At 61.0% G+C, this 24,911-nt stretch overlaps 3 protein-coding genes across 3 annotated transcripts; 1 reads left to right on the top strand and 2 right to left on the bottom strand.

Annotated features, from left to right (window-relative positions):
* On the bottom strand, window positions 1-4,797 carry FCER1G (Fc epsilon receptor Ig). Its single transcript, XM_058042639.1, has 5 exons — window positions 4,719-4,797; window positions 2,795-2,886; window positions 2,624-2,659; window positions 1,427-1,450; window positions 1-233 (listed from the first exon to the last, which is right to left on the bottom strand). Exons 1-5 carry the CDS (start codon window positions 4,795-4,797, stop codon window positions 177-179), a joined length of 288 nt encoding a protein of 95 aa, XP_057898622.1. The 3' UTR covers window positions 1-176.
* A 1,121-nt stretch (window positions 4,798-5,918) lies between these two features.
* NDUFS2 (NADH:ubiquinone oxidoreductase core subunit S2) lies at window positions 5,919-16,738 on the bottom strand. Its single transcript, XM_058042807.1, has 14 exons — window positions 16,632-16,738; window positions 16,442-16,545; window positions 15,657-15,847; window positions 14,505-14,625; window positions 14,294-14,406; window positions 14,120-14,194; window positions 12,898-12,975; window positions 12,132-12,217; window positions 11,173-11,292; window positions 9,746-9,875; window positions 8,990-9,085; window positions 8,293-8,376; window positions 6,916-6,973; window positions 5,919-6,044 (listed from the first exon to the last, which is right to left on the bottom strand). Exons 1-14 carry the CDS (start codon window positions 16,736-16,738, stop codon window positions 6,007-6,009), a joined length of 1,401 nt encoding a protein of 466 aa, XP_057898790.1. The 3' UTR covers window positions 5,919-6,006.
* Window positions 16,739-17,814: 1,076 nt separating this feature from the next.
* Window positions 17,815-24,910, top strand: B4GALT3 (beta-1,4-galactosyltransferase 3). Its single transcript, XM_058042810.1, has 7 exons — window positions 17,815-18,002; window positions 18,519-18,965; window positions 19,911-20,146; window positions 21,174-21,364; window positions 22,201-22,323; window positions 22,859-22,963; window positions 23,965-24,910. Exons 2-7 carry the CDS (start codon window positions 18,692-18,694, stop codon window positions 24,353-24,355), a joined length of 1,320 nt encoding a protein of 439 aa, XP_057898793.1. The 5' UTR covers window positions 17,815-18,002; window positions 18,519-18,691; the 3' UTR covers window positions 24,356-24,910.
* Window position 24,911: the final 1 nt, after the last annotated feature.

Consider the following 24,911-nt stretch of genomic DNA (forward strand, 5'->3'; position numbering starts at 1 on the left):
ATTTTCCATTTCCAGGGGGAAAAAGATCCCAATTTTCCACCCGAATTTGGCCTTTTCAGAGGGAAAAATCCCAAATTTTCCATCCCGGTGGTGGCAGGGGGGGAGGGCAGGGGGGTCCCGGGGTTTGGGGACAGGGGAGGTGACACAGGAGGGGACAGGAGGTGACACGGGGGGGGTCAGGAGCTCTTCATCTGCAGGGTCTCGTAGGTCTCCTGGTGCTCGGAGCTGAGACCCTATAGGGGGGGTCCAGAGGGGTTTTTTGGGGGGTTTTGAGGGGTTTTGGGGGGTCTGTGCCACCAACCCCAAGTGACAGCAACCTCTGTCACCCTCCCGGTGTCACCCCATCAATGGCTCTTGAGGGGAGGGACCCCAAACCCCAAACATCCCAAATTTTATCCCACAAATTGGAGGGGACAAACCAAATCCCCCAAACATCCCAAATTTTATCCCATAAATAGGGGGACAAACCAAATTCCCCCAAATCCCAAGCACCCCAAATCTCAGCCCCATCAATGGTTCTTTAGGGGGGAGAGACCCCAAATCCCAAACAGCCCAAATCCCAAACATCCCCAAAACCCAAACACCCCAAAACCCAAACACCCCAATCCCCAAATACCCCAAATTTCACCCCATAAACGGGAGGGACCCCAAATCCCAAACACCCCAAATCTCAGCCCATAAATGGGAGGGACCCCCAAAACCCAAACACCCCAAATTTTATCCCATAAACTGGGGACACCCCCAAATCTCAGCCCATAAATGATTCTTTAGGGGAGGGACACCCCAAATCCCAAAAATCCCAAAAATCTCACACCATAAATGGGGGGAACACCTCAAATCTCAGCCCACAAGTGAGAGGACACCCCAAATATCAGCCCCATAAATTGGGGAAACCCCCAAATCCCAAACATCACCCCAAATCTCACCCCATAAAATGGATGAGAACCCCAAATCTCAGCCCTATAAGCAGTTCTTCACGGGGGAGAGACATCCTAAATCCCAAAATCCCCCAATCTCACCCCACAAATTGGGTGGACCCCAAATTTCACCCCATCGATAGGTAGAGGAGGACCCCAAGTCTCAGCCCCATAAGTGGGAGGGACCCCAAATCCCAAACACCCCCAAATCTCAGCCCCATAAATTGGGAGGACCCCAAATCTCAGCCCCACAAATGGTTCTCTGGAGGGAGACACCCCAAATCCCAAAAAAAACTCCAAATCCCAGCCCCACAAATCGGGGGGAGGACCCCCAAGTCCCAAACATTCCCAATCTCACCCCATAAACGGGGGGGACACCCCAAATCTCAGCCCATAAACGCTCCAGGGGTACCCCCCCAAACCCCGGGGATGTTCCCCCTCCCCAGCACAGCCCCTGCCCCCCAAAAACCCCTAAAACCCCCCCAAAATCCGCCCCCTGCGTGACTCACGGCATAAACGGCCTCTTCCTCCTTCTGCCCGGGAACAGAAAGCGAAAGGAGAATTTGGGGGGCTGCGGGGGGGGGGGGGGGCACATCCGGACACCCCCATCCCCCACAGACCCCCCTGCACCCCAAAAAACCCTTCAAAATCTCCTAAAATGCCCCCCAAAATCCCCTCAAAATCTCCTAAAATCCCTCCCCCCCAATCGCCCTCAAACTCGCCCCAAAATCCCCCAAACCCCTCTAACATCCCCCCCCAAAAAAAACCCCCAAAATCTCCCCCAAAATCCCCCTCAAACTCACCTCAAAATCCCCTCAAAACCCCCCTTCAAACTCACCCCAAAATCTCCCCCAAAATCTCCCTCACACTCACCCCAAAATCCCCCCCAAACTCACCCCAAAATCCCCCTCAAAATCTTCTAAAATCCCCCCCTCAGAATCCCCTTCAAACTCACCCCAAAATCCCCCCCAAACCCCCATAAATTCCCCCCAAAAATCCCCCTCAAACTCACCCCAAAATTCCCCTCAAACTCACCTCAAAATCCCCCTCAAACTCACCCAAAAAAAACCCCAAAAATCCCCCCAAAATCCTCCTCAAACTCACCCCACAATCCCCCTCAAACTCGCCCCAAAATCCCCCCCCCAAAAAAAACCCAAAACCCCCCAAAATCCCCCTCAAACTCGCCCTAAAATCCCCCTCAAAATCCCCCCAAAATCGCCCTCAAACTCGCCCCAAAATCCCCCTCAAACGCCTCAAAATCCCCCTCAAACTCACCCAAAAAAAACCCAAAAATCCCCCCAAAATCCCCCTCAAACTCGCCCCAAAATCCCCCCATAATCCTCCTCAAAATTTCCAAACCGCCCCCAAAATCCCCCTCAAACTCGCCCCAAAATCCCCCTCCAACTCGCCCCAAAATCCCCCCCCAAAAAAACCCAAAACCCCCCAAAATCCTCCTCAAACTCACCCCAAAATCCCCCTCAAACTCGCCCCAAAATCCCCCCCAAGCCCCCCTCAAACTCACCCCAAAATCCCCCTCAAACTTGCCCTAAAATCCCCCTGAAATCCCCCAAAAATCCCCCTCAAACTCGCCCCAAAATTCCCCCTAAAATCACCCCAAACTCACCCCAAAATCCCCCCCAAAATCACCCCAAACTCACCCCAAAATCCCCCAAACCCCCCAAATTCCCCCCAAAATCTCCCTTTACCTTCTGAGCCGCTTGCCGCGACCTCTGAGTCAGGAACTGGAGAGAAAATAAAACCCAAAAATGAGGGAAAAAAAGGGGAAAAATGGGGGAAAATGGGGGGAAAATTGGGGTGAGGATGAGGAGGGGAGTTTTGGGGACCCCCCCCCAAAAAAAAGGGGGTTCGGGGCTCACCCTGAGGCGCACGTAGAGGCCGGTGAGGATGAGGCTGTAGAGGAAGAGCACGGCGTCCAGCACGTAGCACAGCTCGGGCTCGGCCAGGGCTCCTGAGGGGGTTTTTGGGGGGCGATTTTGGGGTTTTTGGGGGGTTTTGGGGATTTTAAGGGGGATTTTGGGAGTTTTGGTGGGGTTCATGGAGGAATTTGGGGGATTTTACAGGGAGTTTTGAGAGTTTCAGGGGGGATTTTAGGGGAGATTTTGGGGGTTTGGGGGGGATTTTAGGGAATTTTAGGGGGGTTTTGGAGGGATTTTGGAGGGATTTTAGGGGGGATTTGGGATTTTAGGGGGGATTTGGGATTTTAGGGGGGATTTTGGGGTTTTAGGAGGGATTTTAGGGTGTTTTTTAGGGGGTTTTGTGGGAGATTTTTGAGGGGTTTGTGGGGGGGTTGGGGGATTTTAGGGCGGTTTTGGGGAATTTTAGGGGAGATTTTGGGAGTTTTGGAGGGATTTTAGGGAATTTAAGGAGGATTTGGGGAGGGTTTTGTGGGATTTTAGGGTGGTTTCTGGGAGGGATTTTGGAGAATTTTAGGGGGATTTGGGGGATTTTTGAGGGATTTGCGGGGGATTTTAGGGGGTTTTGGGATTTTGGGGAGGTTTGGGGGGATTTTAGGGCGGTTTTTGGGGGGGATTTTGGGGAATTTTAGGAGGGGTTTTGGGAGTTTCAGGGGGCATTTTAGGGGAGGTTTTGGGGGGATTTTAGGAGGATTTGGGGAGGGTTTTTTGGGATTTTAGGGTGGTTTTGGGGGAGGGATTTTGGGGGATTTGAGGAGGATTTGGGAGTTTCGGGGGGGGCGGATTTTAGGGAATTGGTGAGATTTTGGGGATATTGAGGAGAATTTTGGAGGGATTTGGGGGGATTTGGGGAGTTTGGAGGGATTTGGGGGGATTTTTGAGGGATTCAAGGGACGATTTTTGGGAGGTTTAAGGGGGGATTTTTGGGGGGCCTGAGGGGGGATTTTGGAGTGATTTGGGGGGATTTTAGGGGAGATTTTGGGGGAATTTTAGAGGATTTTGGGGGGATTTTGGGGACCACCCATGTGTCACCCCACAGGTGGCACCCCCAGACCCCAAATCCCCTGAATTCCACCCCCCAAACTTCCCTGGACACTCCAAACCCACCCCCTCCTCCAAATTCCCTGAATCCCCCAAACCCCCCTGGATCCCCCCCAGTCCCCCAAACTCCTCCAGAAACCCCAAACTCCCCCGAATCCCCAAACCCCCCTGGACATCCCAAACACCCCTAAATTCAGCCAAACCCCATAAATCCACCCAAACCCCTCTAAATCCCCCAAATGCTCCGGACACCCTAAATCCCCCAAACTCCTCCAGAAAAAAACCCCAAACCCCCCTGGACACCCCAAATCCCCCAAAGTCCCCCGAATCTCCAAACTCCCCTGGACACCCCAAATCCCCTAAATCCACCCAAACCCCTCTAAATCCCCCAAATGCTCCGGACACCCCAAATCCCTCTGGACACCCCAAACCCCCCTGGACACCCCAAATCCCCCAAATCCCCAAACCCTCCCTGGACATCCCAAACCCCCCTAAATCCCCCAAACCCCCTTGGATCCCCCAAATGCTCCGGACACCCCAACCCCCCCAAATCCCCTAAATTCACCCAAACCCCTCTGGACACCCCAAATCCCCCAAACTCCTCCAGAAACCCCAAACTCCCCCGAAATTCCAAACCCCCCTGGACATCCCAAATCACCTAAATCCCCCAAACCCCCCTAAATCCCCCAAATCCCCCAAACCCCCCTAAATCCCCCAAACGCTCCGGACACCCCAAATCCCCTGGACACCCCAAACCCCCCCGAACCCCCCAAATCCCCTGGACACCCCAAACCCCCCCGAACCCCCCAAATCCCCCCGTGCCCACCTGCGGCCCGGCCGGGCACCCCCAGCAGGACGAGGCCGAGCAGGCACCGCGCCCCCGCCGCTGTCCCCAATGTCCCCATTGTCCCCTCGGCTCCCCACCCCTCCCGCACTTCCCCAGGGCCACCCCCGTCCCTCCCTTCCGCTGTCCCCGCTGTCCCCGCGGCCACCAACGACGTCCGGCCCGGGGGGGGACCCCGAAATGGCCGGTGGGAACTGGGGGGGGCAGCCCGGGTTCGGGGGATCCTCGTGGTCCTGAAAGGGGAAGGAAAGCCCAAAAAGGGGAAGGAGATCCTAAAAAGGAAAGGAGAGCCCGAAAGAGGGGAAAAGGAGACCCCAAAAAATGAAAGGAGACCCCAAAAGAGGAAAAGGAGACCCCAAAAAAGGGGAAAAGGAGACCCCAAAAAAGGGGAAAAGGAGCCCCCAAAAAATGAAAGGAGACCCCAAAAGAGGGGAAAAGGAGACCCCAAAAGAGGGGAAAAGGAGACCCCAAAAAATGAAAGGAGACCCCAAAACAGGGGAAAAGGAGACCCCAAAAAAGGAGAAAAGGAAAACCCCCAAATTGGGGAGAGAGGCCTCAAAAGGGGAAGGGACCCCAAAAAGGGAAAGGAGACCCCAAAAAAGGGGAAAAGGAGACCCCCCCAAATTGGGGAGAGAGGCCCTAAAATGGGGAGAGAGGCCTCAAAAGGGGAAGGGACCCCAAAAGGTGAAGGAGACCCCAAAAAAGGGAAAAGGAGACCCCTAAATTGGGGAAAGGAGCCCCAAATTGAGGACAGAGGCCCCAAAAGGGGGAAGGGACCCTAAAAGGGGAAGGAGACCCCAAAAAAGGAGCCCCCCAAATTGGGGGAGAGGCTCCAAACGGAGAAGGGTCCCCCAAAAAAGGGGAAAAGAGATTCCAAAAGGGGGAAAGGAGACCCCAAAAAAAGGAAAGGAGACCCCACAAACTGGGGAGAGAGGCCCCAAATGAGGGAGGGACTCTAAAAGGAAAAGGAGACCCCAAAAAGGGGAAAAGGAGACCCCAAAAAAGGAAAGGAGACCATCCAAACTGGGGAGAGAGGCCCCAAATAGGAAAGGAGCCCCCCAAAAGGATAAGGAGACCCCAAATTGGGCGAGAACCCCCCCAAAGTGTGGCAGGATCCCCCCCCAAACCAGGAAACGAGGGGACACCAGTGACACAAAGGGGACACAAAGGGGACAGGCAGGCTCAGGAGCCGATTCTGGCTTTATTTGACCCGAAATGGGGGGGCAGGGACACCCCCAAACACGGAGAGAAAACGGGGACCCCCCAACCCTCACCGATCGACCTCCCCAAAGACGATGTCCTGGGTGCCTGTGGGGAAAAAGGGGGGAGACACCCCCCAAAATTGGGGTGAGACACCCCCAAAATTGGGGTGAGACACCCCCCCAGATTGGGATCCATATCTGGGAAAGGGGGAGGAGACCCCAAAAGTGAAAGGAGCGCCCCAAAAAGGGAGGGAGACCCTAAAAATGGAAGGAAACGCTAAAAAAGGGAAGGAAAACCCCAAATTGAGATAGGAGAACCCCAAAATGGGGAAGGGGACCCCAAAATTGGGCACAAACCACCCCAAATTAAGATATGGGTGTTGGGAAAGGGGAAGGAGACCCCAAAAGTGGAAGGAACACCCCAAAAAGGGAGGGAGACCCTAAAAATGGAAGGAAATCCTAAAATTGGAAGGGAGACCCTAAAAAGGGAGAGAGACCCCCCAAAATGGGGAAGGAATCCCCCAAAAATTGGGAAGGGACCCCAAACTTGCAAGAATGCCCCCAAATTGGGAAATTGGGAAAGGGAAGGAGACCCCAAAACTGGAAGGGCTGCCCTAAAAACAAAGGGAGACCCCCAAATTGAGGTAGGAGAAGGCCAAAATGGGGAAGGAACCCCCCCAAAAAGTGGGGATGGAGACCCCAAACTGGCCAAGAACCCCCCCAAACTGGGGAAGGAGCCCCCCCAAAAAAAGGGAAGGAGGTTTCCAACAGGGGAAAATTGGGGAAGCGACCCCCCGAAATGGGATGGGAACCCTAAAAGGGAAGAAATCCCTCAAACAGGGAAGGAGGCCCTAAAATGGGGAAAGAACCCCAAGAGAACGAAAGGAAAACCCCAAAAATGGGGAAGAAGGGCCCGAAACAGGGAAAGGGACCCCAAAATGGGGATGGGGGACCCCAAAATGGGGATGGGGACGTACCAATGATGGCCACCACGTCTGCCAGCATGTGGCCTTGGGACATCCTGTCCAGCCCGGCCTGGGGAGCAGCAATTAACAGCTAATTAACAGCTAATTAACGCCCAATTAACCCAGAGGCACCCCCATGAGGAGCCCTGGTTAAGCCGCAATTAATTCATGGGGAACCCCAATTAACTCCAAATTAACCCATGGGACCCCCCCCCAGTTAATGCTCAGGGACCCCCAATTAACCCCCAATTAACTCCCAGGGTCCACCAATTAACCAACCCCCAGGGACCCCCAATTAACCCCTAATTAACCCCTAATTAACTCCTAATTAACCCCATGGGGAACCCCAGGGACCCCCAATTAAACAACCCCTAGGAACCCCCAATTAACCCCTAATTAACTCCTAATTAACCCCATGGGGAACCCCACAAGGACCCCTCCCAATTAAACCCCAGGGACCCCCAATTAAACAACCCCCAGGAACCCCCAATTAACCTATAATTAACCCCTAATTAACTCCTAATTAACCCCATGGGGAACCCCAGGAGGACTCCCCCAATTGACGCCCAGAAACCCCCAATTAACCAACGCCCAATTAACCCCTAATAACTCCCAGGCACCCCCAACTAACCCTCAATACCCAATTAACCTGCAGGGGTTAATTACCCTCCATACCCCCCCACAGCAACGCACCCATAGAGACCCCCCAGTGTCCCCTGTCCCCGTTCCCCTGAGCCCTTGGTGTCCCCAGGTGTCCCTCAGGTGTCCCCAGGTGTCCCCAAGTGTCCCCAGTATGCCCAGGTGTCCCCAGGTGTCTCTCAGCTGTCCCCCAGCTGTGCCTAGGTGTGCCCCAAGTGTCCCCAGGGGTCCTCTGGATGTCCCCGGGTGTCCCCAGGTGTTCCCAAGTGTCCCCAGCTGTGCCCCAGGTGTATCCAGATGTCCCCAGGTGTACCCAGGTGTCTCTCAGCTGTCCCCCAGTGTCCTCCAGCTGTGCCCAGGTGTGCCCCAGGTGTTCCCAAGTGTCCCCAGGTGTCCCTCAGTGTGGCCAGGTGCATCCCAGGTGTCCCCAGGTGTGCCCCAGGTGTCCCCTAGCTGTCCCCGAGGTGTTCCCAAGTGTCCCCAGGTGTCCCCCGGTGTCCCCAGCTGTTCCCAAGTGTATCCCAGGTGTGCCCCAATGTCCCCCAGGTGTCCCCAGGTGTGCCTCAGATGCCCCCAAGTGTCCCCCAGGTATCCCTCAGGCATCCCCACATGTCCCCCAGGTGTCCCCAGCTGTGCCCCACATGTCCCCAGGTGTCCCTCAGGTGTTCCCAAGTGCCCCCAGCTGTATCCCAGGTTTATCCCAGGTGTCCCCAGGTGTCCCCAAGTGTCCCCAGGTGTCCCCAGCCGTACCAGGTGAGCGAATCCGGGCGCTTTGATCTTGCAGCGATAGGGACGGCTGCTGCCATCGGAGACCAGGTACACCCCAAACTCACCCTGGGGACAATGGGGACAGTGGGGACAGGATTGGGGACAATGGGGACAGGATTGGGGACAATGGGGACAGTGTGGCTGCTGCCATCAGAGACCAGGTACACCCCAAACTCACCCTGGGGACAATGGGGACAGGATTGGGGACAATGGGGACAGTGTGGCTGCTGCCATCGGAGACCAGGTACACCCCAAACTCACCCTGGGGACAATGGGGACAGGATTGGGGACACTGCTGGGGACATGGGGACAATGGGGACAGGGTGGCTGCTGCCATTGGAGACCAGGTACACCCCAAATTCACCCTGGGGGACAATGGGGACACTGCTAAGGACATGGGGACAATGGGGACATGGAGACAGGATGGCTGCTGCCATCGGAGACCAGGTACACCCCAAACTCACCCTGGGGACAATGGGGACAACGGGGACAGGGTCAGGGACACACTGACATGGCCAGGGACATGGGGTCAGGACTGGGGACATGGTGGCAGGGCTGGGGACACGAGAATGAGATTGGGGACATTACGGAGGCCATTGGAACACAGGGACAGGATTGGGGACACGGTGACAGGGGCGGAGTCGGTGCCGGGGACAAACACGACAACAACAAGTGTCACCTTGGGGGCCTCGATGGCCGTGTAGGTGGCCCCGGGTGGCACCTGGTAGCCCTCGGTGTAGAGCTTGAAGTGATGGATCAGGGACTCCATGGACGTCTGCGGGGACAGGGGTGGCACCGCCGAGCTGGCACCCGCCCTGGGTCAGTGCCACCTGCCCTGACTGCCACCTGTCCTGGATGTCACCTGCCCTGTGTGTCACCAGCCTTTGGTGGCACTGCAGCACTGGCACCTGCCCTGGGTGGTGCCAGGCTTTGGTGTCACCTGCCCGGAAGGACTGAGTGGCACTGCAGCACTGGCACCTGCTCTGAGTGCCACCTGCCCCTGGGTGGCATTGGGCTTTGATGTCACCTGCCCTGGGTGGCATTGCACCAGTAACAACTGCCCTGGGTGACATCAGGCTTTGGTGTCACCTGCCCCGAGTGGCACTGCAGAGCTGGCACCTACCCTGGATGGCATCGGGCTTTGGTGCCACCTGTCCTGGGTGGCACTGCAGCACTGACACCTGCCCTTGGTGCCACCTCTGCTGGGTGTCACCTGCCCTGGGTGCCACTCACCCTCCTTGCCATCCACCCTGGGTGTCACCTGCCCTCAGTGCCACTGTCCCTGGGTGGCACCAGCCTTTAGTGTCACTTGCCCTGGGTGCCACTTGCCCTCGATGCCACCTGCCCTCAGCGCCACCTGCTCTGGGTGCCACCCGCCCTTGATGCCACCCACCCTGGGTGCCACCCCCGCTTTGGTGGCACCGGGCGCTGTCACCTTCATCTCGGCGCGTTTCGGGGGCGACACTTTGGCGTCGTCCACCTTGATCTCGCCGGGCGGCATCTTGTTGAGGCACTGCAGGATGATGCGCAGCGACTGGCGCATCTCCTCCACGCGGCACAGGTACCTGCACCCCAAAAATGATATATGGGATCCTCTGAACCCCAAAAACGGGATATGGGACACCCTGAACCCTAAAACCCAGATACTGCACCCCAAAAACGGGTATGGGATCTGCTGTGCCCCAAAACTGGGACTGGCGCATCTCCTCCACGTGGCACAGGTACCTGCACCCCAAAAATGATATATGGGACACCCTGAACCCCAAAACCCAGATACTGCACCCCAAAAACGGCATTAGGACACCCTGAACCCCAAAACCCAGGTACTGCACCCCAAAAACGGCACTGGGACACCCTGAACCCCAAAACAGGGACTGGCGCGTCTCCTCCACCCGGCACAGGTACCTGCACCCCAAAAACGGCATTGGGACACCCTGCACCCCAAAACCCAGGTACTGCACCCCAAAAATGGGTATGGGACACCCTGAACCCCAAAACAGGGACTGGCGCATCTCCTCCATGCGGCACAGGTACCTGCACCCCAAAAACGGCACTGGGGGACCCCCTGAAGCCTACACAGGTACCTGCACCCCAAAAACGGCACTGGGGGACCCCCTGAAGCCTACACAGGTACCTGCACCCCAAAAACAGGATATGGGATCCTCTGAACCCCAAAAACGGGATATGGGATCCTCTGAACCCCAAAAACGGGATATGGGACACCCTGCACCCCAAAACTGGGACTGGCTCATCTCCTCCACCCAGCACAGGTACCTGCACCCCAAAAACAGGATTGGGGAACCCCAAAAACTGGATATGGGACACCCTGAACCCCAAAACAGGGACTGGCGCATCTCCTCCAGGCGGCACAGGTACCTGCGCCCTGAATTTGGGATTGTGGGGGAACCCCTGCACCCCAAAAATGGGATATGGGGGATCTGCTGTGCCCCAAATCTGGGTATGGGATCTGCTGTATTCAGCACAGGTACCCGGACCCCAAATTTGGGATATGGGGGATCCCCTAGGAATGAAGGATCCCAGAGAATGGGGGGCTCAGGGAAAGGGGGATCCTGAGGGAACAGGTGAACCTGGGAGGGGTCCTGGGGATGGGGTCCCATGGGATGGGGGTCCTGGGCCTTCCAGAGATGGGGTTCCATCTCCCCACCCCAGGGCAGGTGAGGTACAGGTGAGGCCATACCTGTCCCCATGTCCCCCCAGGCCAGGTGGGTCCGTACCTGTCCCCATGTCCCCCCCATGTCCCCCCAGGCCAGGTGGGTCCCTACCTGTCCCCCTCATGTCCCCCCAGCCCAGGTGGGTCCATACCTGTCCCCCCCATGTCCCCCAGGCCAGGTGGGTCCGTACCTGTCGTAGCAATCCCCGCGGGATCCGATGGGAACGTCGAACTCCACCTGGTCGTAGACGTCGTAGGGCTGAGTCTTGCGCAGGTCCCACTTGATCCCGGAGCCCCTGAGCATCACCCCGCTGGGGACACCCCAAAAACACACCTGAGATTGGCCCCGCCCCCAAAAACACACCTGGGATTGGCCCCGCCCACTGGGACACCCCAAAAACACACCTGAGATTGGCCCCGCCCCAAAAACACACCTGAGATTGGCCCCGCCCCCAAAAACACACCTGGGATTGGCCCCGCCCCCAAAACCACACCTGAGATTGGCCCCGCCCCAAAAAAACACACCTGAGATTGGCCCCGCCCACTGGGACACCCCAAAACCACACCTGAGATTGGCCCCGCCCCCAAAAACACACCTGAGATTGGCCCCACCCCCAAAACACACCTGAGATTGGCCCCGCCCACTGGGACACCCCAAAACCACACCTGAGATTGGCCCTGCCCCCAAAAACACACCTGAGATTGGCCCTGCCCCCAAAACACACCTGAGATTGGCTCTGCCCCCCAAAACCACACCTGAGATTGGCCCCGCCCCCCAAAAACACACCTGAGATTGGCTCTGCCCCCCAAAACCACACCTGAGATTGGCCCCGCCCCCCAAAAACACACCTGAGATTGGCCCCGCCCCCAAAAACACACCTGAGATTGGCCCTGCCCCCCAAAACCACACCTGAGATTGGCCCCACTCACTAGGACACCCCAAAACCACACCTGAGATTGGCCCCACCCCCAAAACCACACCTGAGATTGGCCCCGCCCACTGGGACACCCCAAAAACACACCTGAGATTGACCCCGCCCCCCAAAACACACCTGAGATTGGCCCCGCCCACCGGGGACACCCCAAAACCCCACCTGAGCTCGGCCCCGCCCCCCTGCAGGGCGGGGCACACCTGGGGCTCCCCCCTCACCTGAAGCCGTAGTTCAGCGCCTCCTCGGCCGAGATGACGCCGATGTCCACGGTGCGGTTCTTCCAGATGCGGTTGTTGGTCAGCATCTGGGGACAGAGGCACACCTGGCACACCTGGCACAGCTGGCACCTGCCCTGCACTTCTCACCTGGCCCCGGCACTGTCTACCTGGTGCTGGAAACGCTCACCTGGCGCTGGCACCTGTCGCTTGGCCCCCTCGTGCGTCTCTCGCATTAAAACCTGTCCCTGTCACCTGTGCACCCCTCACCTGGCACTGGCACTGCCACCTGTACATCTCTCACCTGTCCCTCACATGTCTCACCTGTCCCTGGCACTGTCACCTGGTGCTGAAAATGCTCACCTGGCACTGGCACCTGTTCCTTGTCCCCCTCGTGTATCTCTTGCACCAAAACCTGTCCCTGTCACCTGTGCACCCCTCACCTGTCCATGGAACCATCACCTGCCCCTGGCACCCCTCACCTGTCCCTGGCACTGTCACCTGTCCCTGCCACTGTGTCACCTGTGCATCTCTCACCCGCCCCTGGCACCACAAGCTGCCCCTGGCACCCCTCACCTGTCCCTCACACCCTGTCACTGTCACCTGCGCACCCCTCACTTGTCCCTGCCCCCCCTCACCTGTCCCTGTCCCCCTGCACCCCCATCATGTGTGTCACCTCCTCCCCTCATGCAGTGAGGAATGGCCCTGCCCCTCGCAGGTGACAGGTGACAGGTGACAGCAGCCTGGCTGTCCCCAGATCGCCCCTCACCTCCTCCACCTCGTCGATGCGGATGGAGAAGTTCTTCACGAACTCGTAGATGTCGTCCATGAGCCCCAGGGGCAGGTCCTGGCACAGGTGGCACCGGTGGGACAGGTGGGATTGGAGAGATTGGAATTGGTGGGATTGGGACAGGTGGGATTGGTGGGATTGGGGGCACTAGGATTGCGACAGGTGGGATTGGAGGCACACACAGGACAGGTGGCATTGGTGGGACAGGTAGGATCGATGGCATTGGTGGCATCGGGATTGGGACAGGTGGGATTGGTGACACAGATGGGATTGATAGGGTTGGGATTGGTGGCATTGGGATTGGGACAGGTGGGACAGGTGGCATTGGGATTGGGACAGGTGGCACTGGAGGCACACACAGGACAGGTGGGAGCTCAGGTGGCACCAGGGATGTGGGCAGGGGTTCCCATGGCAATGGGGGTGCTGGGGGAATGGGGCTCCCAGGAATGGGGATCCCAGGGACGGGGTTCCTGTGGAAATGGGGATCCCAGGAATGGGGTTCCCGTGGAAATGGGGATCCCAGGGACGGGGTTCCCGTGGAAATGGGGATCCCAGGAATGGGGTTCCCGTGGAAATGGGGATCCCAGGGACGGGGTTCCTGTGGAAATGGGGATCCCAGGAATGGGGATCCCAGGAATGGGATTCCTGTGGAAATGGGGATCCCAGGGATGGGGTTCCTGTGGAAATGGGGATCCCAGGGATGGGGATCCCAGGGATGGGGTTCCTGTGGAAATGGGGATCCCAGGAATGGTGTTCCTGTGGAAATGGGGATCCCAGGGATGGGGTTCCCATGGAAATGAGGATCCCAGGGACGGGGTTCCTGTGGAAATGGGGATCCCAGGGACGGGGTTCCCGTGGAAATGGGGATCCCAGGAATGGGGTTCCTGTGGAAATGGGGATCCCAGGGACGGGGTTCCTGTGGAAATGGGGATCCCAGGAATGGGGATCCCAGGGACGGGGTTCCCGTGGAAACGGGGATCCCAGGGACGGGGTTCCCGTGGAAATGGGGTGCCCAGGAATGGGGTTCCCGTGGAAATGGGGATCCCAGGAACAGGGTTCCTGTGGAAATGGGGATCCCAGGGACGGGGTTCCCGTGGAAATGGGGATCCCAGGGACGGGGTTCCTGTGGAAATGGGGATCCCAGGGACGGGGTTCCCGTGGAAATGGGGTGCCCAGGAAGGGGAGCAGCCCAGCCCCTCACCTGGTGCACGCCCCCGGGCCGCACGTAGGCCGCGTGCATCCGCGCCCCCGACACGCGCTCGTAGAACTCGAACATCTGGGGGGACACAGAGGGGACCCCGCTGCTGCTCAGCGCCCCTGGCACCCCCGCAGCCCCAAATCCCGCCCCCCGAACCCCAAATCCCCCCAAACCGACCTTCTCCCTCTCCTCGAACATCCAGAAGAACGGGGTCATGGCCCCGATGTCCAGCGCGTGCGTGGTCACCGCCATGATGTGGTTCAGCAGCCGCGTGATCTCGGCGAAGAGAACTGAAAAAAAAACGGGGGGGAAAAAGAGGGGAAAAAAGGGGGTGATCCCGTAAATCCTGGGGGTGCCAGGGAGCTGGGAATGCTGGGGGGAGCCTCACCTCGGATCCACTGAGCGCGGGGAGGGGGGCGGATGTTGAGGAGCTTCTCCACGGCCAGCGAGTAGGCCTGCTCGTTGCACATCATGGACACGTAGTCCAGGCGGTCAAAGTAGGGCAGGGCCTGCGGGGACCCCGAGGAGACTGGGCAGACTGGGAGCACTGGGAGGGCTGGGAATAGTGGGGATACTGGGAGCACTGGGAGGGCTGGGAGGGCTGGGAATAGTGGGGATACTGGGAATAGTGGGGATACTGGGAGCACTGGGAGGGCTGGGGACACTGGGAGCACTGGGAACACTGGGAGGGCTGGGAATAGTGGGGATACTGGGAGGGCTGGGAATACTGGGGATAATGGGGATACTGGGAGGGCTGGGTGCACTGGGGATACTGGGAACACTGGGAGAGCTGGGGATTCTAGGAATACTGGGAGGGGTGGGAATACTGGGAGTGTTGAGAGTACTGGGAGTACTGAAAGTTCTGGGAGCAGTGGAGTACTACTGGGGATACTGGGAGTACTGGGAGCGCTGGGAAGACTAGGAATGTTGGGAATACTGGGAGTGTTGGGAGTATTGGGAGTACTGGGAATACTGGGAGTACTGGGGGTGTTCGAGTACTGGGAGTGCTGAGAGTTGTGGGAGTATTTGAGTACTGGGACTGCTACGAGTACTGGGAATCCTGGAAGGACTGGGAGCAGTGAAGTACTGGGAATACTGGGAGCGTTGGGAGAACTGGGAATACTGGGAGTGTTTGAGTACTGGAAGTGCTGAGAGTGTTGGGAGTATTTGAGTACTGCGACTGCTACGAGTACTGGGAGAACTGGGAGTACTAGGAGTGCTGGGAAGACTAGGAAATAGGGAATAATGGGAATACTGGGAGTAAGGGGAGTAGTGGCAGTAGTGGAGATACTGGAAATGCTGGGATCTCAGGGATCCCATGGAATTGGGGATTCCAGAGATGGGGATCTTAGGGATGGGGATCCCATGGAATTTGGGATCTCGGGATCACCTGCAGGTAGGTCTTGTACTCGATGGGTTTCTCGGTGCCGCGGTGCAGCAGCCCCACGTGGGGATCCCACAGGAAGGGGGGTCTCGGGGAAATGGGATGTCAGGGATCTCGAGGACGGGAATCCCATGGAATCCAGGATGCCAGGCTCACCTGCAGGTAGGTCTTGTACTCGATGAGTTTCTCGGTGCCGCGGTGCAGCAGCCCCACGTGCGGGTCGCACCGTTTCACCGTCTCGCCGCTCAGCTCCATCACCAGCCTCAGCACCCCGTGCGCCGCCGGGTGCTGCGGCCCGAAGTTGATGGTCAGGCTGGAAACCTTCTTGTGGGCCACCGGGTCCTTGTCTGGGGACAGGGGACAGTGCCGGGCTCAGGGACACAGGGGGGGACACGGAGAGGGGTCAGGGACATGGGGACAGACCCCTCAGGAAGGGCACAGAACCCTCTAAATGTTGGGGACAGGGAGGGAGCAGCACCTGCTGAGGGCTTGTGGGGATCCTGAGTGCCCCCAAAGTGCCCTGAGTGACCCCAAAACTGATCTGAGTGACCCTACAACTGATCTGACGATTTTAAAACTGATCTGGATGACCCCGAACTGCCCCCAAGTGACCTCCAAACTACCCTCAGAGCACTCCTAGAACCCCCCAAAGCCCCTGAGACCGCTCCTGTGCCCCCACAAAGCCCTCAGAGCCCCCCTAGAACCTCCCAAAGCCCTAGAGACCCCTCCTGGACCTCCCAAAACGCCTCAAGGCACATCAAGAGCCCCCCCAAAGTCCCTGAGACCGCTCCTGTGCCCCCCTAAAGCTCTCAGGACACCCCCAAAGCACCCGACACCCTCCCAAAAGCCTCGTCCTCCCTGCTCAGGGCCCCCCAAAGCCCTCAGCGCCCCCCAGAGCCCCCTCCCCACCTTCTCCCAGAGTGTCCCCGCTGTCCCCTCACCGTTCCAGGGTGGCGGCACCCACTTCTCGGTGGCCTTGCTGGGGTACATGATGGCCCCCGCGTATTGCTGCGCCCACTCCATGTCGGGCTGCCATTGGCGGCACCTGCGGGGCCGGGCGGTGAGCGGGAACAGCCCCAGAGCCTCCCCATAGCCCTCCCCGCTTTGTCCCCGTGTCCCCCGCGGGCTCACCGGGCCGGGGCCGGGCCCAGCCGAGCCCCTGCCGCGCTCAGCCCCGAGGGGCCGCGGAGCCGCCACAGCGCCCGCAGCGCCGCCATCGTGCCCTTGGCAATGCGCATGCGCGGGGGCGGCCATGGAGGGGAAGGGCAGACGCTGTGGGCGCCGCCATGTTGGGTACGGGCAGATCGTACGGTCTTTTATGCGCATGCGCAATACGACTTGATGCTGGCGGGCAGATTGCCGCCATGTTGGTGTGGGCAGCGGCGCCGCCATTGTGACCTTGGCGCTGTGCAAGGGCGGAGGGCGCAGTGGGCAGGAAGGACAGACGCAATGAGCGGCTCTTTGTTGGTTGTGGGTAGATGTGACGCCATTGTGTGCTTGGAAGTGGCTGGGAAGGAGAAAGGCGGCTGTGAGCGCCGCCATGACGGGTGTGGGCAGGCGCGTTGCGCATGCGCATAGACCCACGGCTGGAAATGCGCCATTGTGGGTCTGGGCAAGGTCGCCGCTATGTTTGGTGAGGGAAAGTGAAGCTGAGGGAGGTGCCATCTTTGTTACGGGCACAGGGACGGGGACAGGTGAGACAAGGCTGGGGACAGGGATGAGGACAGGACGGCTGCGGCCGGACGTGGCCGCTGTTTCCTCCCGTGGTGACACAGCGATGTCGGCTGGCGGTGACCGCCATCTCCCTGTCCCCTCCTTGTCCCTGCCCAACACGTCCTGGTCCCCTCCCCGAGCTGGCACTGCCCAGGAGGTGACACCGCGCTGTCCCCGAGGGTGATGGGACACGCTCCCCGCACCCAGGGTGCCACCAGCACCCCCTGCCCCCCAAAAACGTCCCCAGCTTGGCGCAGGATGGGATTTATTGGGGTCTCTTGTCTGTGGGGACGGGGGGACGCGGGGCTGAGGGGACACACGTGACTGGGGAGGGGACATTGGGGTCGCACAGCCCCCCCTGGGGACAAGGACACGTGGCCAGGGGTGACACACGTGGCCCGGACACGCCCCGCCAATCTTGCACCCAATCACAGAGCGTACTCTTCATGACGTCACATTAAAAGGGCTGAGAAGGGGCGGGGCCAGCCGCCGTTGCCACGGCGACGGCGACCTCCATAACCACGCCCCCTCAAGGCGGGGCTTGATCAGACCACGCCCCCTCCGCCTCCGGGGGCTCTCTCGGGTCGTTGTGGGTTCCGCGCCCCGTCCTGAGGTCACCGAGCGCCGCCGGGGCCCCCTCGGGACCTCTCCCGGTTCTCCCCGGCCGCCCCCGCCCTCCCGGTGCGCCCGGAGCGTGACCCCACCGCGGCCCCGCCCTGTGACGTCATCACGCCGCGCCCTCCGCTCCAAGATGGCGGCGGCCGGGCGGGGCTGAGCGGGCCCGGGCAGGTACCGGGACCGGAGCGGGACCGGGCGCAGGGGGGTGACCCGCGGGGGCTGCCCGGGGGGCGGGAGCGCCGAACCGGGCCCGGCAGTACCGGGGCGGGCACAGGCGGTACCGGAGCCGTGGTGGGGGGGGGGGGGGCAGAACCGGGGCTGGAGCGGGTACCGGGGCCGGGCGGGGCAGGACCGGCCTCAGGTCTGTACCGGGATCAGGAGCGGCGGGGCGGCACCGGGGTCAGGCCGTACCGGGACCGGCGGTACTCGTTGGGGGAAGCAGCACCGGGACCGGATTGGGCCGAACCGGTACCGGGACCGAGCGGGGACTGAACCGGGCCCTTCCCGGTACCGGAGAGCGGCACGGCGGGGTCCGAGCCCCTCCCGGTGCTACACGGGCGCTGCGCCGGATCCGCCTATTTCCCGGTACCGGCGAGCACCCAGCGACCCCCTCTCCTTTCCCGGTACCGGAGCGGCCCCGTTCCATCTACCGGAGCCTCTCCAATCCGCGTCCCTTCTTTCCCACAGCCCCGGTGTCCCCGCCATGCTGCCCCGGGCCGCTTGGGCGGCTCTCCGGTAACACCGGGCGGCTCTCCGGTAACACCGGGCGGCTCTCCGGTAACACCGGGCGGCTCTCCGGTAACACCGGGAAGCTCTCCGGTAACACCGGGCGGCTCCCGGTAACACCGGGCGGCCCCGCGATGCTGCGGCGGCTGCTGGAGCGGCCGTGCTCGCTGGCGCTGCTGGTCGGGTGCCAGTTCGCTTTCGTGGCGTATTTCTCGCTCGGCGGCTTCCGCAACCTCACGGCGCTGTTCGGTCGCTCCGCCGGTCCCGCCGTGGATTATTCGCGGACCCACGACGTGTACGCCAACCTGAGCCGCGTCGGCGGCGGCACCGGCAACGGGAATGGCCCCGCAGCGACGCCCGACCCTGCAAGGCCGCTGCCGTTCTGCCCCCAGAGATCGCCGTTCCTCGGTGAGAACGGGGGAACCGGGAGGGGAAACGGGACGGGAACGGAGAGCCCTGAAGGGGAACCGGGAGGAAAACGGGAGCACCGAGGGGAACGAGGGAACCGGGAGGGGAACGGGAGCACCGGGATGGGAATGGAGACCCCTGAAGGGGGACGGGAAGGAACCGGACGGGGAAAGAACCGGAGACCCCCGGGGCGGAGGAAGGACCGAGGAGAGACCGGGGCTGCTCCTTCCCCGGCACAGAACCGGTTTTAGCCCATCCTCGGTCAATAACCGGGATCAGCAGCCCCTCTCCCGGTACAGAGCCCGTTCCCGGCAGGACCCGAGCCTGTCCCGGGCGGCAGAACCGGTCGGACCGGGTCCCTTTGCCCCGTCCTGCCCCGGGAAGGAGCCGCCCCCTCCCGGGAAGGGAAATGTGGGGGGAGCTGGTCCGGTTTGGGGTGGGGGCAAAGCCCGGGACCCCCGGGAGGGGAACAAACCCGGCCCGGTTTGGGATTTGGGGACACAAACTGCTGGGCACCCCCCAGTGCCCCCCTCAGTGTCCCCCAATGCCCCCCTCAATGCCCCTCTCAATGCCCCCCAATGCCCCCTCCTCACCGCCCCCTGCCCACAGTGGGCCCCCTGCCCCTCTCAATGCCCCTCTCAATGCCCCCCAATGCCCCTCTCAGCCCCCCCAATGCCCCCTCCTCACCGCCCCCTGCCCACAGTGGGCCCCCTGCCCCTCTCAATGCCCCTCTCAGCCCCCCAATGCCCCTCTCAGCCCCCCCAATGCCCCCTCCTCACCGCCCCCTGCCCACACTGGGCCCCCTGCCCCTCTCAATGCCCCCTCTCAGTGCCCCCCAATGTCCCCTGCCCACAGTGGGCCCCCTGCCCCTCTCAATGCCCCTCTCAGCCCCCCAAATGCCCCCCAATGCCCCTCTCAGTGCCCCCCAATGCCCCCTGCCCACAGTGGGCCCCCTGGCCGTGTCCTTCTCGCGGGCGCCGTCGCTGGAGCAGATCCGGGCCCTGAACCCGGGGGTGCGGCGGGGCGGGCGCTACCGGCCCCCCCAGTGCGAGTCCCGCTCCAGGACCGCCGTCATCGTCCCCCACCGCAACCGCGAGGGCCACCTGGGCCACCTGCTCTACTACCTGCACCCCTTCCTGCAGCGCCAGCAGCTGCACTACGGCATCTACGTCGTGCACCAGGTGCCAGGGCGGGGTGCCAGGGGGGGCTGGGGCATCCCCAAGGCGGTTTAAGGTGTTTTTGGGGGTGTCCAGGGGGATTTGAGGTGGTTTGGGGAGTCCCCAGGGGGGTTTGGAGAGTCCTCACAGTGGTTTGAGTCAGTTTGGGGGGGTCCCCAGGGAGGTTTGAGGGGTCCCCAGTGTGGTTTGGGGGGTCCCCAGGGTGGTTTGGGGGGTCCCCAGAGGGGTTTGGGGGTGCCCAGGGGGGTTTGGGGCATCCCCAAGGCGGTTTAAGGTGGTTTTTGGGGGTGCCCAGGGTGGTTCAGGGGGTCCCCAGGGTGGTTTGAGTCAGTTTGGGGGGGTCCCCAGGGTGGTTTGAGGGGTCCCCAGGGTGGTTTGGGGCGTCCCCAGGGGGATTTGAGGTGGTTTGAGGGATCCCAGGGGGGTTTGGGGGGGTCCTCAGGGTGGTTTGAGTCAGTTTGGAGGATCCCCAGGGTGGTTTGAGGTGGTTTGTGGGGTTCCCAGAGTGGCCTTGAAGGGGTTTGTGGGATCCCCAAGGTGGTTTGAGGTGGTTTGGGGGTCCCCAGGGTGGTTTAGGGGGTGTCCAGGGAAGGTTTGAGGTAGTTTAAGGGGTGCCCAGGGGGGGTTTAGGGTGATTTAGTGAGTCCCCGGTGTGATTTGGGGGGTCCCCAGGGTGGTTTGAGGGGTCCCCAGGGTCGTATGGGGTGGTTTGGGGGATCTCCAGGGAAGGTTTGAGTCAGTTTGGGGGGTCCCCAGGGTGGTTTGGGATGGTTTTGGGGGGTTCTCAGGGGGGGTTTGGAGGTACCATGGGGTATTTGAGGTGGTTTGGGGGGTGCCCAGGGTGGTTCAGGTAACCCCAGAACATTTTGGGGTGTCCCCAGGTCGGGAACTGCACATTTAACTGGGCCAAGCTGCTGAATGTGTGGGTGAAGAGATGTTTTAGTGTGGGTGGTTTAGAGTTCTAGGGGATGGTTTAGAGTTTTCCCAGGATATTTTGGGGTGACCCCCGTGGATTTTGGGGTGTCCCCAGGCCGGGAACTGCACGTTTAACCGGGCCAAGCTGCTGAACGTGGGCGTGAAGGAGGCTCTGAAGGACGAGGACTGGGACTGCCTGTTCCTGCACGACGTGGACCTGATCCCCGAGAACGACCACAACCTGTACACGTGCGACCCCTGGAACCCCAAACACGCCTCCGTGGCCATGAACAAATTCGGGTACAGGTGAGGGACAGCTTGGGGACACCCTGGGGACACCCTGGGGACACACTGGGGACACCTTGAGGCACCTTAGGGATGCCCTGGGGACATCTTGGGGCACCTTGAGGCACCTTGGGGACACCTTGAGGCACCTTGGGGATGCCCTGGGGACACCTTGAGGCACTTTGGGGACATCTTGGGGCACCTTGAGGCACCTTGGGGGCACCTTGGGGACACGATGGGGATGCAGAGGGTGTGGCATCATCCTGGAGGGGACATGAGGGATGTTCTGTCACCTTGCAGGGGGACACAAGGGATGTGGCATTGCCCTGGGGGGGACACAGAGGGATGTGACATTGCCCTGTGGGGGACACAAGGGGTGTGGCATTGCCATGGGGGGGACATGAGGGGTGTGGCATTGCCATGGGGTCTGTGACATTGCTCTGGGGGGGACACAGAGGGTGTGGCATTGTCCTGGAGGGGACATGAAGGGTGTTCTGTCACCTTGGGGGGGACACAAGGGATGTGGCATTGCCCTGGGGGGGACACAAAGGGTGTGGCATTGCCATGGGGGGTTGTGTGACAGTGCCCTGGGGGGGACACCAAGGGTCTCCTGTCACCCTGGGGGGGACACAGAGGGTGTGGCATTGCCCTGGAGGGGACATGAGGGGTGTGGCATTGCCACGGGGAGTGTGACATTGTTCTGAGGGGGACACAGAGGGTGTGGCATTGCCCCGGTGGGGGACGCAGAGGGTGTGGCATTGCCATGGGGGCTGTGACATTGTGCTGGGGGGACACAGAGGGTGTGGCATTGCTTTGGGGGTGTCCCAGAGGCGTGACAGTGTCCCCCGTGTCCCCAGCCTGCCGTACCCGCAGTATTTCGGGGGGGTCTCGGCGCTGACCCCAGACCAGTACATGAAGATCAACGGGTTCCCCAACGAGTACTGGGGCTGGGGGGGCGAGGACGATGACATCGCCACCAGGTAGGGCTGGGGACAGCCTGGGGACAGCTTGGGGACAGCCTGGGGACACTGCATGGCACGGGCGTGTGGCGCTTGGGAGGTGGCATCGTGTGCCCACGGGGGGTGTTCTGTCACCTTGGGGGGACACAGGGGGTGTGACAGTGCCATGTGGGGTGGTGGCACTGCCCTGGGAGGGGACATGAGGACACCTGGGGGTGTCCTGTCACCCTGCGAGGGAGGGGACACAGGGATGTCCCCATGCCCTGTTCCTCCTGGGTGACATAGTGACCCCCTAGCCTCACTGTCCCCCTGTCCCCATGTCCATGTCCCCTACAATGATGTCACTGTTTGGGGACTGTCCCTATGTTTGTGTCCCCTGCAATGATGTCACCGTGTGGTGGCTGTCCCTGTCCCCGCGCCGGGTGACACCGTGACCCTCCCTTGTCGCTGTCCCCATCCTTGGGGACACGGGGGCTGTCCCAGCGCTCTGGCCCCACCCCGGGGCTGTCGCTGTCGCTGTCCCCGCCCCGGTGCCATTGTCGCCGCTGTCCCCTAGGGTGCGCCTGGCCGGGATGAAGATCTCCCGCCCTCCCGTCTCCATCGGCCACTACAAAATGGTCAAACACAAGAGCGACAAAGGCAACGAGGAGAACCCGCACAGGTGCGGGGGACACGGGGACACGGGGGACAATGTCGGGCATGTCCCTGCACAGGTGTGGGGGACACGGAGACACGGGGACACGGGGGACAATGTCGGGCATGTCCCTGCACAGGTGCGGGGGACATCAGTGACAATGTTGGGCGTGTCCCTGCACAGGTGGGGGGGACACAAGGGACACGGGTGACAATGTCAGGCGTGTCCCCAGGTTCGACCTGCTGGTGCAGGTGCGGGGTGGCCCCGAGGGGACACAGGGCACACAGGTGACATCTTGGGCGTGTCCCCAGATTCCACCTGCTGGTGCGGGTGCAGGGGCCTCCAGGAGGGGACAGAGGGGACACGGGTGACATGTTGGGCGTGTCCCCAGGTGCTGGTGCAGGTGCTAGGGGGCACAGGGGACACAGGTGACATGTGGGTCTGTGTCCCCAGGTTCCACCTGGTGGTGCAGGTGCAGGGGTGGCCCTGAGGGGACAGAGGGGACATCAGTGACATGTCAGGCGTGTCCCCAGGTTCAGCCTGCTAGTGCAGGTGTAGGGTGACCCCAAGGGGACAGAGGGGACATCGGTGACAATGTCAGGCATGGCCCCAGGTTCGACCTGCTGGTGCAGGTGTAGAGGGCACCAGGAGGGGACACAGGTGACATCTCTGGCGTGTCCCCAGGTTCGACCTGCTGGTGCAGGTGTAGGGTGACCCCAAGGGGACACAGGTGACATCAGTGCCACCTCTGGCGTGTCCCCAGGTAGGGTGACCCCAAGGGGACACAGGTGACATCAGTGCCATCTCTGGCGTGTCCCCAGGTTTGACCTGCTGGTGCAGGTGCAGGGTGACCCCAAGGGGACACAGGTGACATCTCTGGCGTGTCCCCAGGTAGGGTGACCCCAAGGGGACACAGGGGACATCAGTGCCACCCCTGTCGTGTCCCCAGGTTCGACCTGCTGGTGCGGGTGTAGGGTGACCCCAAGGGGACCCAGGTGACCTCAGTGGCACCCCTGTCGTGTCCCCAGGTTCGACCTGCTGGTGCGCACGCAGCGCACGTGGACGCAGGACGGGATGAACTCGCTCAGTTACGCGCTGCTGGCGCGGGAGCTGCTCCCGCTCTACACCAACCTCACGGCCGACATCGGCTGCGACCCCCGCGCCCGTGCCCGCCCCGGTGGTGCCCCCGGTGCCCCCCCCGGTGCCCCCGGTGCCAGCCGCTTCCGGCAGGAGATGCTGCGCAAGGCGCCCCGCGAGGACCTGCCCGCGCTGCCACCGCTGTCACTGTCACTGTCACTGTCACCGCCCCGCCGCGGCCACAACAACGGCAGCGCGGCCGCGCCCCGCCGGGAGGGGACAGCGACGGTGACAGCGACAGCGAGGGGGGGCAATCAGAGCGTGGCATCAGCCCTGCCTTGAGACCCCCCCCTGAATGGACACCACAGGGGACACCCCCTGGGACACCCCCTGAGGGGACGGGGGCACCCTAGGGGGGACAGGACACTCCAGAGGGGACAAGGACGCCTCAGTGGGGACAGGGACACCCCCGGGGGCAGGGGGGGCACATGGGGCTCTCTACCTTCCCCCCTGGTGGGGTTTTGAGGTCCCCAGATCGGTTTTGGGGTCCCTGGATTGTTTTTGGGGACCCTGGCTGGGTTTTGGTGTCCCCGGATTGGTTTTGGGTTCCCTGATGGGGTTCTGAGATCCCCAGATCGTTTTTGGGATCCCTGGCTGGGTTTTGAGGTCCCCAGATTGGTTTTGGGGTCCCTGATGGGGTTCTGGGGTCCCTGGCAGGGTTTTGGTGTCCCCGGATTGGTTTTAGGGTCCCTGGATCGGTTTTGGGGTCCCCGGATGGGTTTTGGGGTCCCCGGGTTTGGGCTGGGGCACGCGGGTATTTATTGTATTTATCAGCCGCTCCCTGGACCTTTCTAAAGGGTTTTTTTTTCAATTAAAAAAAAAATTCATTTTGTCCTAC

The sequence above is a fragment of the Melospiza georgiana genome, chromosome 33 (assembly GCF_028018845.1).
Source record: "Melospiza georgiana isolate bMelGeo1 chromosome 33, bMelGeo1.pri, whole genome shotgun sequence".
Classification (NCBI taxonomy): domain Eukaryota; kingdom Metazoa; phylum Chordata; class Aves; order Passeriformes; family Passerellidae; genus Melospiza; species Melospiza georgiana.

Coding starts and splice junctions, on each gene's coding strand:
- FCER1G (XM_058042639.1), bottom strand. CDS start 4,797: ATGGGGACATTGGGGACAGCGGCGGGGGCGCGGTGCCTGCTCGGCCTC. Junction 2,660..2,794: donor GCCTCTACGTGCGCCTCAGG/GTGAGCCCCGAA, acceptor TTTTCTCTCCAG/TTCCTGACTCAGAGGTCGCG. Junction 1,451..2,623: donor CGCGGCAAGCGGCTCAGAAG/GTAAAGGGAGAT, acceptor GTTCCCGGGCAG/AAGGAGGAAGAGGCCGTTTA.
- NDUFS2 (XM_058042807.1), bottom strand. CDS start 16,738: ATGCGCATTGCCAAGGGCACGATGGCGGCGCTGCGGGCGCTGTGGCGG. Junction 6,974..8,292: donor CGCCCGGATTCGCTCACCTG/GTACGGCTGGGG, acceptor GCTGCTCCCCAG/GCCGGGCTGGACAGGATGTC. Junction 6,045..6,915: donor AGACGTGGTGGCCATCATTG/GTACGTCCCCAT, acceptor TTTTCCCCACAG/GCACCCAGGACATCGTCTTT.
- B4GALT3 (XM_058042810.1), top strand. CDS start 18,692: ATGCTGCGGCGGCTGCTGGAGCGGCCGTGCTCGCTGGCGCTGCTGGTC. Junction 18,966..19,910: donor CCAGAGATCGCCGTTCCTCG/GTGAGAACGGGG, acceptor CCCTGCCCACAG/TGGGCCCCCTGGCCGTGTCC. Junction 22,324..22,858: donor GACGATGACATCGCCACCAG/GTAGGGCTGGGG, acceptor GCTGTCCCCTAG/GGTGCGCCTGGCCGGGATGA.